The sequence below is a fragment of the Emydura macquarii genome, unplaced genomic scaffold, assembly GCF_026122565.2.
Source record: "Emydura macquarii macquarii isolate MOO-44397 ecotype Brisbane River unplaced genomic scaffold, CSIRO-AGI_Emac_v2 contig_18, whole genome shotgun sequence".
Lineage (NCBI taxonomy): Eukaryota > Metazoa > Chordata > Testudines > Chelidae > Emydura > Emydura macquarii.
Genome location: NW_027130155.1, coordinates 2,297,099 through 2,311,385, shown reverse-complemented (window position 1 = coordinate 2,311,385; position 14,287 = coordinate 2,297,099). Strand labels below are relative to the sequence as shown.

The 14,287-nt window shown below is 39.4% G+C and overlaps 1 protein-coding gene across 12 annotated transcripts in view; it reads right to left on the bottom strand.

Annotated features, from left to right (window-relative positions):
- Window positions 1–14,287, bottom strand: part of VEPH1 (ventricular zone expressed PH domain containing 1) — a 173,046-nt gene that overhangs the window by 32,986 nt on the left and 125,773 nt on the right. For 9 of the 12 annotated variants that reach the window (XM_067547631.1, XM_067547471.1, XM_067547557.1 and 6 more), the window contains one exon: window positions 1,850–1,986. The exons of the other annotated variants lie outside the window; for them this stretch is intronic. In XM_067547631.1, coding sequence (XP_067403732.1) covers window positions 1,850–1,986 — 137 coding nt within the window. The remainder of the gene's footprint in view (window positions 1–1,849; window positions 1,987–14,287) is intronic. 12 annotated transcript variants of the gene reach the window in all.

Here is a 14,287-nt window from a genome sequence, read left to right as displayed (position 1 = left end):
AGAAATTGCCGTTCAAGAACCTGATCTGCCAGCTTCCTCTGTCTGCCAAATGTATACTTCTTGCATTGACAAAAGAGACCAGCAGTAAAACAAATCTTAGGGGGCTGATTTTCATGCAATAATCACATCCCATGAGAATTAGAGGCATTCTGATGTTCCTGTTGCTTTGTTAGGGTAGGCCCTCTAATTCACTTCCATTACATCGAATAGATTTTCTATATGCCAATCAATTTGTGAGGAGGTTGACAATTATTCTGGCAAATTTTAAAAAATAAACGTCAACCAATAGTAAAATTGACCTGTCATAAAAGTACAGATTAATTTGTCTTTAAAAACCCAAACCAAACAGATCAAGAGATCACCAGAAGTGCTGGGAAATTATGCATTATGAAATTATGCATTAACCTCTTTCTGATGGACTGCATTTTCCCAAGATAGGCATGAGTGCGTCTCAGACACAACTTTGTACTGCCTCCATGAAAGGAAGGGAGTCAACCAGCCATTTTAGGAGTTTAGAGTGCTTGATTTTGTTTATAGATGATAATAAAAGCTCTTTAGAAGTAAAATTAAGCTTTAGGGTCAAAATTTCAGCCAGGCTCTGATAAGAGGATGCTGTTATCTTGGAACCTCTCTGGAAGTGTTCCTGACACTAAACAAAAAGACTATTTTGCATAGTATTTGGTAATGCCAATTGCTAAGGGTGGAAGAAAGTAATTTTCCACTCAGAATGTCTAATAAATAAGAAGCACTGAAAGTAATTTTACAGTATTATATACAGTAGGCCAAATTCTTCTTTCACTTCTTTTGATATAAATCCACTGATATTTCAGAACAGTTATTCTGGATTTATATACACTGGGACAAGTGAGAGCAGAATTCAGTCCTCTATTGGGAGAAACATAGAACTCTTGCATTATTATCACACTTTATATTTCCTTTCTGGTGATGATTATAATGCTATAATGTCACTATGGGTTATTCAGCTGAACAAAAGAAGTAGGCCAAATTAAAAAAAAAATAGTGATTTTGTTTTGGGTGCCCAGCTTGAAATATCTTAGAGAGCCTCAATTTTCAGAAACTGCTGAATCATCTGAAAATCAGACCCCTTTAAGTCTGTCAAATTTGGCACTCAAAATCACTGATCACTTTTGAGAATCTAAGCTGTAGTTAATATTTTCCTTGCTGTTCTGAGCTTTTTGCAAATGGTAACTATTTACCTGTGCAGAATTCAGGTTCACTTTTGCTTATCCATACATTTACCTGAACAACAAAATTAAGAATTGCTAACCAGGACTGAAAGGCATTTAGGTATTTTTTTTCAACTCCATGCAATTTCTTAAATCATAGGTGGAATAATGACACAATAGCCTTGTACTAAATTAATTAAACCTTGACCTTTGGGAGCACTCTTAGCCATAGGTCACCAACTAGGGGAATCTGAAAAGATTTTAAGAGCTGGTGGGTGCAATCTAACCACATCACATGGGTGAAACTTACATTGAAATCAATGGGAGTTGCAACTTTTTATCTGAGAGCAGAATTGGATCCCAAGTATACAGAGTGGGATTTTCAAAAGTGCTCAACATTTGTCTAACTCTGTTGCCACTGACTTCAAAAAGAATAGTGTTAGGTTAATGCCAAAGGCCTTTGAAAATCCTATCCTTCGTCTCCATAGGAAAAGGCATAAGCCCTCCAACAGCTTACACGATCTTAGCCAGCAAACCATTGGCTGAACTTAGCAATGTAGTGTAAAGAGAATAAGCAATAATCCTAGTCTTGAAAAGCCCAAGGGACGTGGCAATGCTGGGGAGGGAAATGAGCAAATCAAACTGATGTTCTTTTAACTTACAGATTTTCCTTTGCGAAAGAGAAGCTGATTGCCAGCAAGAGTGAAATAGCGAGTTTTCCACCTTTTGATAAACTTCCATCTAACTTGCTTTTCTTTCAGCTTGCCTTCAATCAGAGGTTGTCCATCTTGATTTACAACTAGTGAGGAAAATGATAATGAGGAGGTTATTCATTTCCTCTCTCTTGTCTCAGAAAGAAGCACAGTTTTTTCTCCAAACCAGAAATCAGTTTTACAATGTTGCTGTATAAACCACAAGACTTCATTTCCCCTTTGCCTCAAAAGATTCAGCCACAATTGAAGAAAAGTGTTGCAGTCCCCTACGCATGAAAGATCCATTTTGTACAGTAGGTCTCACAGATGGAGTGGACGATCTATATTGTGTTTCCTCTTCCCTTCATCTTTTCTTTCCCTAACTCTTACTCCTACATATTCATCCCCTCCCTACTTCCTATTTCTACCCAACTTATTCTCCAACCCCACACTATTTATTCATAATCTTCTACAATGAAGATGCTTAACAGAATAACCAACAAATAATCTGCCAAGATGTACCCAGAATGACAAAAGCAAACTCATGACCCTGTATAATTGATCTTTGTCCTCCTCTCCCCCAGCTGACATCTCTGTTCTGTGTTTTCTCCGGTCTTCCCTTTGTAGGTTGTACATTCTTTGAAGCAGGAATTATGATTTTTATCTGTCTGCACTAACACATTTTGGGTGCAATAATGACAATAAACTTGCAGACAGTTTATTGTTTAGCAGTGCACTTTTATTGACGCTCACTTAGCACTGTGCAATTCATTCATTAGCCACTGAAGACCAGATTATAATAGCATTTGTTCTAAAGCAGTGGAATTAAACTACTTACACAAACCTACTCAACATTGTCATTGTACCACCTACAGTAAGTCACTCCCCCACAAATTACATCCTCACATATGTATTTAAAAGGTCAATTTAAAAATGCTTGAAGTCTGAAATGAGACATGCTACTTGCACTGGCCCAATCATGACATATGGAAAAGTCCCATGGAATCTGAAAGAGGGTAACAACTTTCTATAGGTTTATATTCCTGCTATAGAATTCTATGGGATGGTTTGAAAACCCACAAAAAAGGATATCATTTGCTATTAAATTCAAATGCTTTTTCTTTTTAGAGTCATTTCCATAGAGCCAATTAAAGGCCACGACTAGGATTTTCAAAGGGGCCTAAGGGAGTTAGGTCCCCAAACCCCACTGGAAGTTAGCTCCTGTCTTCCTTAGGTTCCTTAGACAATCCCAGTCTAAAAGTAAGATGTTAGGCACAATCCTGATAAAGGGGTGGTGCATAAGCTACACCTGCCCAGGAGACTTTGACTCAGACACACCCAAATCACAATTCTTTCTGGGCTGCCTTCTTGCTTTGTGGGGGAAGAGTTGGGAGAAAGAGTTTGCTACTCACTTCCTCTCCTGCTTATGTAATTCAAGTCACAACCTAGCACTATGTTTTTAAGAGAACCTTATTGTTTTAATTATCATTAATGTCTTTAGGTCCTTCCATAAGGGAAGCCTCAAACTCATTTAATATTAACGTAAAATGCTGTGAAAAATAATCGTCACACTTCTGACAAACCAAGAATTATTTATGTCCTGTTCCTGCTCATGTGCATCCAAATCTCATGGCACCAATGTTGGTAATGCGATATTTTCTATCAGTTACATCTGCCTAAAATAATACAATTATTCCAACACCTGGAACACAACTGCTGGAGTAGTGCAACACAAGACAGACCCTGGACACCCAATGTTTACCTTTCTCCCTCAGGAACAGTTTGGTACTTAACTACTTCCGACCACACTACTAAGTGTGGATTTACAAGTTTTTGTTTGAATTTCTGAAGGAAGATTTGTATAGATTTTTTTTTTTTTTAAAGCAGACACATTCTCTCCTCTCAAGTAGATCTCATTAAAGGAAAGTACATGAAGCTGGACATTAAGGTACAACATGTGTAGACTTTTTCATAGATGCCTAGATTTTAAGGCCAGAGTGGAGCAGCATAATCATTTCACTGAACTTGTTTTTACACTCCATAAATATAGCATTATGTGAGTAAAGTGCCATAATGATTCCAGGAATAATAGACAGAGTGTAATATTAAATAAAAAGAGGGGTACACTTGGCTGCTCCATAGTCAACTCAGCTGTTTTCCCATTCATTGCATCCCTCTATATTGAACCATAAAATGCACGAAAGGCTACTTGTTATGTTTGTCGATCTAGATTACTTTTAAGGAAAACAACCAAAGAAAGAATGAACATATATAAAGTCTCTAGGAGAGGGAACATATATTTCCCTCACATCACAAGGGTTTCATTATCTATATTTAAAAATCACTTTGATGATTAAAGGCACTGCACAGGTGTTAAAGATTATTATTTGCTTCAAAGCGCTCAGATTCTCATGGATAAATGTGCCTATATTTATAAGGCCATGTATATCCTGTACCTTATGTCTACAATGTCCATTGATGTTATATGCCATTGACTGCGACAGGCTGAATATCAATGGGAGATGTGCAGGGTTTCAGGATTTGACGGGACTTTCAGAAAGTAGACACACAAAGAGGAATGTTCTAACATAAAAGCCAAATGAATGAACGAACAACGCATCCCAACCTACAAAATAGCTAGCCCCGGTGTTATGAGTTACTGCTTGTCATTCTAAAGCACGCCAGGCTAGATCACAACTTTAGGCACAGCCCTGAGCAAAGGAAGGTGTTTCAACAGCAACACCTCAGGCCTGTGCATCAGACACCCACCTCAGAGTCATAGTTCCTTCCCTGATTGCACCCTTGCTCAAGGTAGAGAAGGGGAGAAATGGCAATAATCTGCTGCTGTCTATATCAGCGGCAAGTTCTGACTGCCACTCTGCTGCACTGGTTTAGCTGGCCACTGGTCAGTGATTAGAGAGAAAGAGACAACGTTCAGCCCATTCCTCACCCCTTCCTGTCCACCTGCTCCAGGGTGGAGTTGGCAGGGACTAAGTGGGCATAGAGTTCCTTCTTACTTGTATGCATAAGGACTCAATGTCCAGGTAGCCCCCACGCTGGTCTGTCAAGGGAGTTCTTATTCCTCTACATTCCCTTGCATGGTGCATAATCAGAGTCACAGTTTAGCCCACAGAAAATAGACATGGTAGCTCTGAGGACATCAGGTGGAGTTCCCGAGAAGGCTTAACTCTATAGCAGTGTTTCTCAATTGGTGTTCCGCGGGAACTCTGTTAGGGTTCCGTGAGAAAGTGACATTGCGCTGCTGAGAGCATCTGTTCTCCGCGCCGCGGAAAAGGGAAGATGTCCCGGATTTTTCGGTGGAGGGTATCGAGTATGAATGTAATTTCCTCGCGGAGCCTAAAGGGTTCCGCAGGGAAATTTAATTGAGAAACGCTGGTATATAATTTGCTTATTTCAACATTTTTTTTGGCCACATATGTAAAAATACTGTTAAGAGTTTGGGGGGTTCCGCAATTATTTATCGAGTTCAAAAGGGTTCTGTGGCCAAATTTAATTGAGAAACACTGCTCTATAGTCATACAACTCTATTTATTACCCACTGTGTAGTTCCTGAAAGACAAATAAAACATAAAAAATGTTATTCTTTGGATTTAGCCCAGGAATGGATATTTAGTAAATAACGAGACAAAGTGTTTTAGGAATAAGACACAAATAACAAAAATCTGGATGCCAAATTTCTACTCAAACATGAAGAGCTAACTGTAACTCTCTGTAGTTAAAACATGTTTCTCTCTCATTGCTCACCCCAGCACACCACGTTCCTCCACTGTACTTTGCATCTCTTTGTGTTGGGTCATGTTATGTTTTATTCTTTCATGTCATATCTGATGTGTTGTGAGACAAACAAGTGAAACAAAAAGCCGTTCTCTCCTTCCCCTCCCTCCACATAACCATCTGTCATTGCAGATATACGCAAGTGTTTATACAGAAAAACTTTGTTTGCTTCTGCACTAAGTTCATCTGAAGTTCGCTAGATTAATGGCGTCACATTTTTAATTTACCCCTTTGTTAATAGTCCTTAACTTTATTACAGATACACACACTCTCACTTTTGGACTGAGAATCTCTTGAGAGACAACGAAACAATGAGCTCTGACCTCTAATTTTTCATAGAACTAAATGCATTTTAGCAGCTAAGAGAAATAAATGCAGTCTAACCATGACTTACATGAACTCAGCTGTCATTTGCTTGGGTATAGCTATAAAACTGCAGTACTTTCAGGAGATTGGCTTTTACCAGTGTGGGTAACTTTGGAAAGAATATGCAATTTGCAATATTCTACATCTGCAATATATTGGAATATGCAATCCAATACAAGGTGGGATGGGATCAAGGACATGCATAATACTATCAAGAGTTGATGTGATTTAAAGTCACCCTTAGTTGTGAAACCTTTACAATATGTAAGCATAGTGGGTTGTTGCAAATGGGTGGCTCTGAACAGTTTTTCCTATATATCCCTGCTTCTCATCCCACTGAAGCTAGCTGCTTTCAGCCTTCCCTCTGCTTTCATGTTCACTTTCCATCCACATGCAGTTCAGTTTTACTGGCCTGAACATTCACAAAAGCAAGTGTTAGATTTGCAGGCGTAAGTACTGGTGGAACCTGAATTTTAATGCATAGATGTGAGTCTTTGCCGTAAGAGAACATGCACACTCCTTCATCAAACATATTTGTAAAGACTTGTGTGGATACTGCCCACACTTTTGATCCAGGTTCCAGATGTTTGTTCTTTACCCTGACGATCACTAAATCCACATTTACCCTTACAAACTCGCTAAGTTTGTTCAGTTAACTAGCAATAAATTAACTCAAGGTAAAAATGTCTAGTGTAGACATACCATTAGGGAACAGAAGGAAAACCCATGTGACTCATCTGACCAATCACAAATAACCAATCCTTAAATAGTGAAACAAGAACTGCCCAGGTTCACATTTTTCAAACTCTGTATATAAATATTGTCAAATACTGCTGAATAAATTCACTGGCATAAACCACAAAGACTACTGGCTTGATTCTCTAGTCCATGAAGTCTGCTTTATGCCCACCCTCCAGTATAATGCATGACCAGACCCCTGGATATGGCTTGTGGAAGATGTGTGTGACATGTGGGATTCAGCTTCCCCCGGATACCCAAATAACAGCCGTGGACATGAGTGCTCTTTCATCTTTGCTTGGCAAGGACGTTATGGCCTTTCTTTCTGAATCCATCATAGTAATCTATAGCTTTGTCATCCAGAATGGATTAATGTAAGGCTCCCTTTGAAAAAGTCATCTAGTCCAGAATGTGACCGTCTACCATCTTACCTGTGTTTCCAGTTTGGAGCATTCCGCACCCATGCTCCAATGACTGCACTGGATTCCACTTGATTTCTAGGTACAGTTCAAAGTGTTGGTTTTGAGCTATAAATCTCTTTATGGCTTGAGCCCTGAATATCATTTCTCTTTTTGTACTCCAAACCAGCAGTTGAGATCAGCTAGGATGTTAAAGATGACAATCCTTAGATTTATTCCTCTTGGGGGGCTGAGAGAATGGATAGTTTTGTGGTTAAGGCACTGGATTGGAACCAGGAGATCAGAGTTCAATCCTTCCTCAACCACAGAACATCCTGTGTCTTTGGGAAAGTTTTAACTCAATCTCTCAGTGCCTTATTCGTTCTTCTCCCCACTTTTTGTCTATCTTGTCTATTTTGACTGCCTATGTTCAGTACCGAGCACAATGGGTCCCCGATCTTAGCTGGGGTCTCCAGATACTTCTGTAATAATAGTTCTCCATGGGAAGGCCCTTGAATTTACTTCCCCTTGGATTCAAGAGGACATTTGTTTATCATTAGGGTATGTTCCAGAGGAGACAGGTTGGGACTGAGGAGGTATTGAGAGGAGATGGGGAGTTTTTAATGACTGTTAGTAGACATCAGTTGTTCTGTTGAATATATTTCTGTGGTTTATTGTTTTTTTGTATAACTAGGTGAACTTTTCTAAACTGCAGGGCTGCCTTACCCCATCTGGCTGCCAGCTAGCTCCTGCCTCATATTCCCCTCAGTTCCAGGGGCTGATTGCACATTCCACCACATGTAGGCTGCTGGCATGTGCCTCCATAGCCCACGAAGGACTCACTGCCATGTTCAGAGTCTATATCAAGCACAGTTTTATTCTCCAACTGTAAAATATAGGTAAAACATCAAACACAAAAACAGCTCCTCTGTCTACCCTGGGCTACAGCTCCCAAGGCTTTTCCCCTTTGCTTCTCTGTCCCTCCCACTTCAGAGTTCATGGCAGGAGCCAGTCTCCCTCCTGCAGCTCCTTGCAACTAAGCTTTCTCAGCTCTTTATAGAAAACACTTGACCCTTCCCAGCTGATAAATGTACAGGGTCGGCTGTCCTGCCAGCTTCCTGGCCTTTAAAAAGATAGGCCAGCCTGTGACATGATAAAATAAAGGACTATGTCATTGCCATTCATGTCTCATCATAGGCATTTTGCTGTAGACAACTTTTGACTCCATAGTTACATGTGTAGTTAAGGTTTTAGATTTCCAACTCCAAACCGCACACTTGCTAATGGGAATGAGAAATTTGTTTTACTTTCCAGGATGTGATTATATCATTTTCAGACACAACTGTTGTGATATGTTTTGCTGGAGGATACAACCCCAACCATTAGAACGTGCAGTTTAGTGTCTAGAAAAGGATAATCTCCATTGCATATGTAATAATGGGGGCGGAGAGGACGCCTGACAAGATGAAATGTCAGAAATGCTATGATGAAATGTCCACAATGAAAAACATATGGCACAATGATATGGATCAATAGAAATTTACCTGTAGCATCAAGTAGCAAAGTTTAGTGGAATGAGTATTAAAGAAAAAAGGAATTTCAGCCTTAGTATAAAAATGAATGAATAGGTTTTAGAAAAAAGGAAAACAAATTGTTTCTACAGTTAAAAAGTGATAGAGTGTTATACATGTACACGGTGATTTACAGAGCACAATGTGCACAGTATAAATACCTAGCCAGAGCAATCGATAGATATCCAGAAGTTCTTACAAACCCGCCCACTCCTGATCCCGTTCAACTCAAGGGTAGTTCTGACACTGACTTCAGTAGTAGCAGGAACAGGACCTAACCCAAACTCAGGGTATGTTTACAGTAGAGCTGATATGGTGGCACAGCTACAGTTCTGCATCTGTGCCACTGTAGTGTTGATGCTTCCTCCATTGACAGAAGGGATTTTTTCTGTCAAAGCAGTTAATCCACCTTTCTGAAAGGAAATAGCTAGATCAACAGCAGAATTATGCCACTGAGCTACCCACATCTAAACCGGGGGTTAGGCTGACCTAACTACGGTGCTCAGGGAGCAACAAACATACCTAGGTCAATCTTATTTTTAAGTGTAGACAGTCCTAAGAGGATAAGTTCAGGCACAAGATGATAATGTTGGTGAGGAGATCCACAGCAGGTACATAGTTAATACGCAGTTTCAGATCAAAGTGGATATTTATGCGTAAATTATAAAGTCTCTGAATAGAAGGGTTTACACTGGAAATGCAGATACGTCTTCAAAAATTGTGGTAGTTGGAACCAGTCCTACAACAATAGTCCTCGTGCACCTACAGACAAAGCCATGGTCTACATTGATGCCAGCTTCAGCAGACATCATAATGAAGTAGATGCCCGTATGTCTGAGGCCCTGATTAAAAGAAATAAGCTCATAAAGGATAATAATGGAGTATTATTCCAAAGATTTTAAAGTCCTTTCCCTTATTTTCTTAGCAATTAAGTTTCCTAAACATCTATAGGACATAAGGACCCTCCTCATAACCTGCATGTTGCTACAGTTTGTTCATTTAATGAACTAAACCACCTTTTCATGGTGTCTCAGTCACTTAGAGCCAAATCCTGAAGTCCTGATATTCAATCTTTACTCTATCAGAATGCCCAATGAATGTCTGACTTTCCTTTCATTTACATTGATGCAAATCAGGACCAACAACTATTGAAGGCCAAAGAATGGCACCAATGTACGACTAGTGCAAGGTACCTCAGACTGACTGATTACATACTCTACTGTGTAAAGACTTCAGGACTAGACCCGTCAGTAGCAAACTGTAGGTACTGACAGCTGATTTTGGCTCTAGTATCCATATCACCCCACTGATTACAATGATCTGATGTCTGGAAAACTTGAATTATAGTGAGAAAAACTAATTTTTTTAGTTTAACCATGAGAAAATTAAAAGGTGACTTGATCACATTCTACATATGCCTACATTGAAGAATTGATTGCTAGGAGATGACTCGTACGCTAGCAGAAAAAAGCATACCGAGGTCCAGTGGCTGGAAGCTGAAGCTAGACAAATTCAGACTAGAAATAAGGCACAATTTTTTAACAGTGAGGTTAATTAATCATGGAACAACTTGACTAGGGATGTGGTGGATTACCCATCACTTGAACTCTTTAAATCATGACTGGTATCTTTTTAAAAATATGCTATACTGTAGTTCAAACAGAAGTCATGAGTTTGATGTAGAAATTATGGGGTGAGGTTGTATGCCCTGTGTTATGCAGGAGATTGGACTAGATGATCATTATCCTTCTGGTCCTAAAAATCTGTATTTATGGTAATATCATGATGTGAGTGATTTAATATATGTGAACTTTTGTCCTAAAAGCTAGTGTTTACATACAATGGATTCAAGATATTTAAATATTTAAAGATTTACTAAACATTTTTTCACAGCCTCTGACTTCTCTGGGAAGCCCACAAAAATGCTGAAAATGTTTCCCAAACCAAAGTGGAAAATTATTTTGCCCAGAACATTAGTTGCCTCCAGAATACCTGAATATTATAGAGAAATTTTCCAAGTCCGTTTAAGCCTGACTGCTATTCCTGAACGTACCCCCACCAGAATTCCTTCCCTCTCCTCCCCCATAATTGCATTAAACATCTTTTGTATTACAGAACTGCAGTTCATTGTGCTTTCAGTAGTTTTGAGACCGAGTGAAAAGAAAAAGTATCAAGTTTGATATATGTAATATATATATATATAACATTCAAATGAGATAAAAACAAGGTAAAAAAATCTCAGATTTTGTAACGGTATAATATGAAGATGTTTACAAAAATTCTACCCCATCATGACCAATAATAATCTCCACTAAACTTGAAAGGGTGCTCTGGAATGTGCTGGTAGTAAGTGGAAGAAGATAACTGCAGTTACTCGGGGAATATGTATTTACACTCTATCACTGCTCATGCTTTTGTTGAAAACCTGGAAAAGACACACGATTGAATGCCACTTTCTATAGCTTTCAAGCAAACATTACTGCTTGGATATTTCCATTTTTAGATAATCTTCTCTGCTAGCTAAAGATAAATGTATTCAAGAGAGTTAATATGGTGTAGGCTATGCTGAGTGAAATGCTTTTTTAAGAGGAATTGATAAAATGCCCCAGTTTTACCCAAATCATTGCCCATGGGCAGTCTCTCTTTTGCAGCCCACAGAGATTACTACAATTTCTTTGTAAGCTTCCAGAATCTGAAATGTACTTCAATTCCCTCCTAGGCTATCAAGTGGTTTTTACTGATTGTTTTTTGTGCAAGTTGTTGAGAGCCAACAGTTAATACAGAGGGTTATGTTGAAACACAGAGGGTTCTGTTTCCTAACAACAGGCATATACTGTATTTACTAACATTTTAATGACTCATAATTGAGGTTGTACAAACAACATTTTAGGAAAGAATTTAACTTTGTTTTTTTCAGTTATGAGACCAACTGCACACTGAACATTGAAACAAGCACAGACATTTGCTCTGAATATCAGATCTGTGGGAATCCTCTTTCCCTGGCTGAGTGGGAAATTATAGGGGACAGCTTATGATGTTTTAATAGCACCCCTGCAAAAGCTTGGTTGCCAAATGAAAGCTTTTCAGTGAAAAGAATGCATGTGAAATATACAAGCTTTCTCAGACATTCACCACTTGGGGCCATCCTCTGTGTTGCCTATAACAGTTGCCTCTCCTCAGAATCTTACCATCAAAGATTATGATGCCTCTGAAAACTATGTTGGCTGCCTCTGAAAAATGTCACTGATCTGGTGGCCTAAGACAGGATCCAGGCTTTAAAGCATAATCCTTTTTAAATCTTGAGGACAAGCAGCCTTTTCCAACATGGTATCAAATGTAGAACATAGAGAAATTGTAGCAAAACCCAACATTAATACTAAAAAAACTATGTAAGTTAAACAACGAATGTGCTTTTGAACTCAGAGAAGGCCTGTTCAAAGCCAATATCATTATTTTTAGGAAGAAGTTGTGGTTGCAAATATTAGAAGACCATCATACGGGGCCTCATCCAAAAACAACAGGCAGTCAGTGGAAGATTCCCTTAACTTCCACATGCTTTGGATCAAGCCCACTGAAGCTGCTGTAGCTTTTTGGCTCTGTTTTATGGAACAATGGTGTGGCATGGTATGAAGGTCTCAATGACCTGAGTTTGGGATGACACACATCCTAAATGAGTGCCCTTTATACCAGACTACATTTCTTCTGTCTAAACTGCAGCTCTTTTTTTTTTTTTTTTTTTTTTTTTAAAGCATTTTAGAAACTTTAAAGAGGGTGAGCTTTTTTTTTAGAAAAAATTGTTACTTCTTTATATCCTTCTTCATAAAGCCAAACTCCTCTAGTACCATGAATTCAACAGTACAGGTCTCAGAGGCAGAGCAAAATTATAGCCTACTACATTTTAGAAGCCTCTAGAATTCTTAACATAGCTTTTCCATTAAAAAAATTCTCAGTTTAAAGTTCAATATCTTGTGGTCTACCAGAGCTATAAACCAAGGGCTAAATTCTCATGTCCTCAAGGGGTGGGAGAGAGAGTGGGGAGTGAGAGGGCATTCAAGTCAATTACAGCTCTCTGATCTAGGGCTGGCTGGCCTGCATGGAAGTGAGAGCAGCTGAGGATGGCTCTAACTCATACAAGTGGAGCATAGACATAGGAGAGCTGCCACATCTCCTCATCTGTCTGCCAGATCCCCATCCTGACCACTGTGTACCCCTAAGCCAGGTGGAGGTGGCTGGGCTGGGCTGGTGCAGGGGTTGATTTCACCACCTCTACCAGCCTTATGTCAATGGAGAGTTTCACTGCTGGCCAGCTACAGCCAGAAAATGGCAATAGTGCAGTGCCTGAGTGGCAGTTGAATAAAGCAGATGGGATAATAAAGCACCTATTTCTAGGCTGTCTGGGCCATCAGATAAACTAGTCTGTGCTCTGAAATCAATCTTTGCTCTTCCTGCAGATTTCCACTTCCCCAGTCACTTCAGCAATTCTATAAACCTTTGAACAGTTATTTTTCTGTTCAAAGAACTTTGGATACTCCCTGTTTTTTAATGTTAAATCCACTAAACTCTCCAAACGACTATAGTTTGTCCAATGGGTCCATCACATTTTTCAGTGGACAATAGTGTTGAGGTTCAGTCTTAATGGTTGGCAATTCATGCTACATTGAGATTGACTCTGTGTTTTACTTCTTCTCATGCATGTGACTTCCCAGCACCATTTCTGTCAACTATTGTTTTTCTACTGAGTTACTGAGAGCATTCAAAATTGAGAAGCACTTCTCATTATTCCCATTTTACACTCCTTACAAAAACGACTGTGCCAACTTGCCACAGACCCTAGAAGTGAGAATACTGAGGAATTTCTCTGAAGAGAAACTGCTAGTGGTTTCACAATATGGCAGAGAGTTCAGTTTCTAGTGGAGCAAAACAAAGGGGGTAAATCTAGATTTGAGAGATGCTGTTGACATTTAATCAAAGTCTGTAAATCAAGGAAAGGAAAGGTTACTGATGAATGGAAAAATACACAATGCTACTTCTTTCTATCAGTACAACACAGTGTGATCTCAGGGCCCATGGAAGTCAATGAGAGTCTTTCCATTGCTTTTATGTTCTTTGATCACGTCCTTGGTGAGGGTAGATGCTGCTGAAATAAAGTCTCATGAGCCCTGGGATGTGCAATGCACTCTGGGACACACAGCCCTAAAGTATTTGATATTCAAATTAATTAACAGCTGGTTCCAAAGGAGATGGTCAACAAAGTGGCTGGGATTCTCAACAAGATCTTCAAAAAATAGAGGGGAATGTCAGAGAGGATAACGAAGGGTCAGCTGGAGTCTCACAAGCAGAGAGCGAGACATGGGAGGGATTGAGAGCTGGAAGACTTTTATAGGGTCTTGAAAAGTGAGGGAAAGGAAGCATCTGAAAGTTCAGGTAAACAATCAAGCATTTCTAATCAAGTGTGGGTGATCTTCCAACCATTAGATGTTCACAAACTGCTACCTCCAGAGCCAGAACCAGAACACAGCAAATAACAATGGAAAATACTG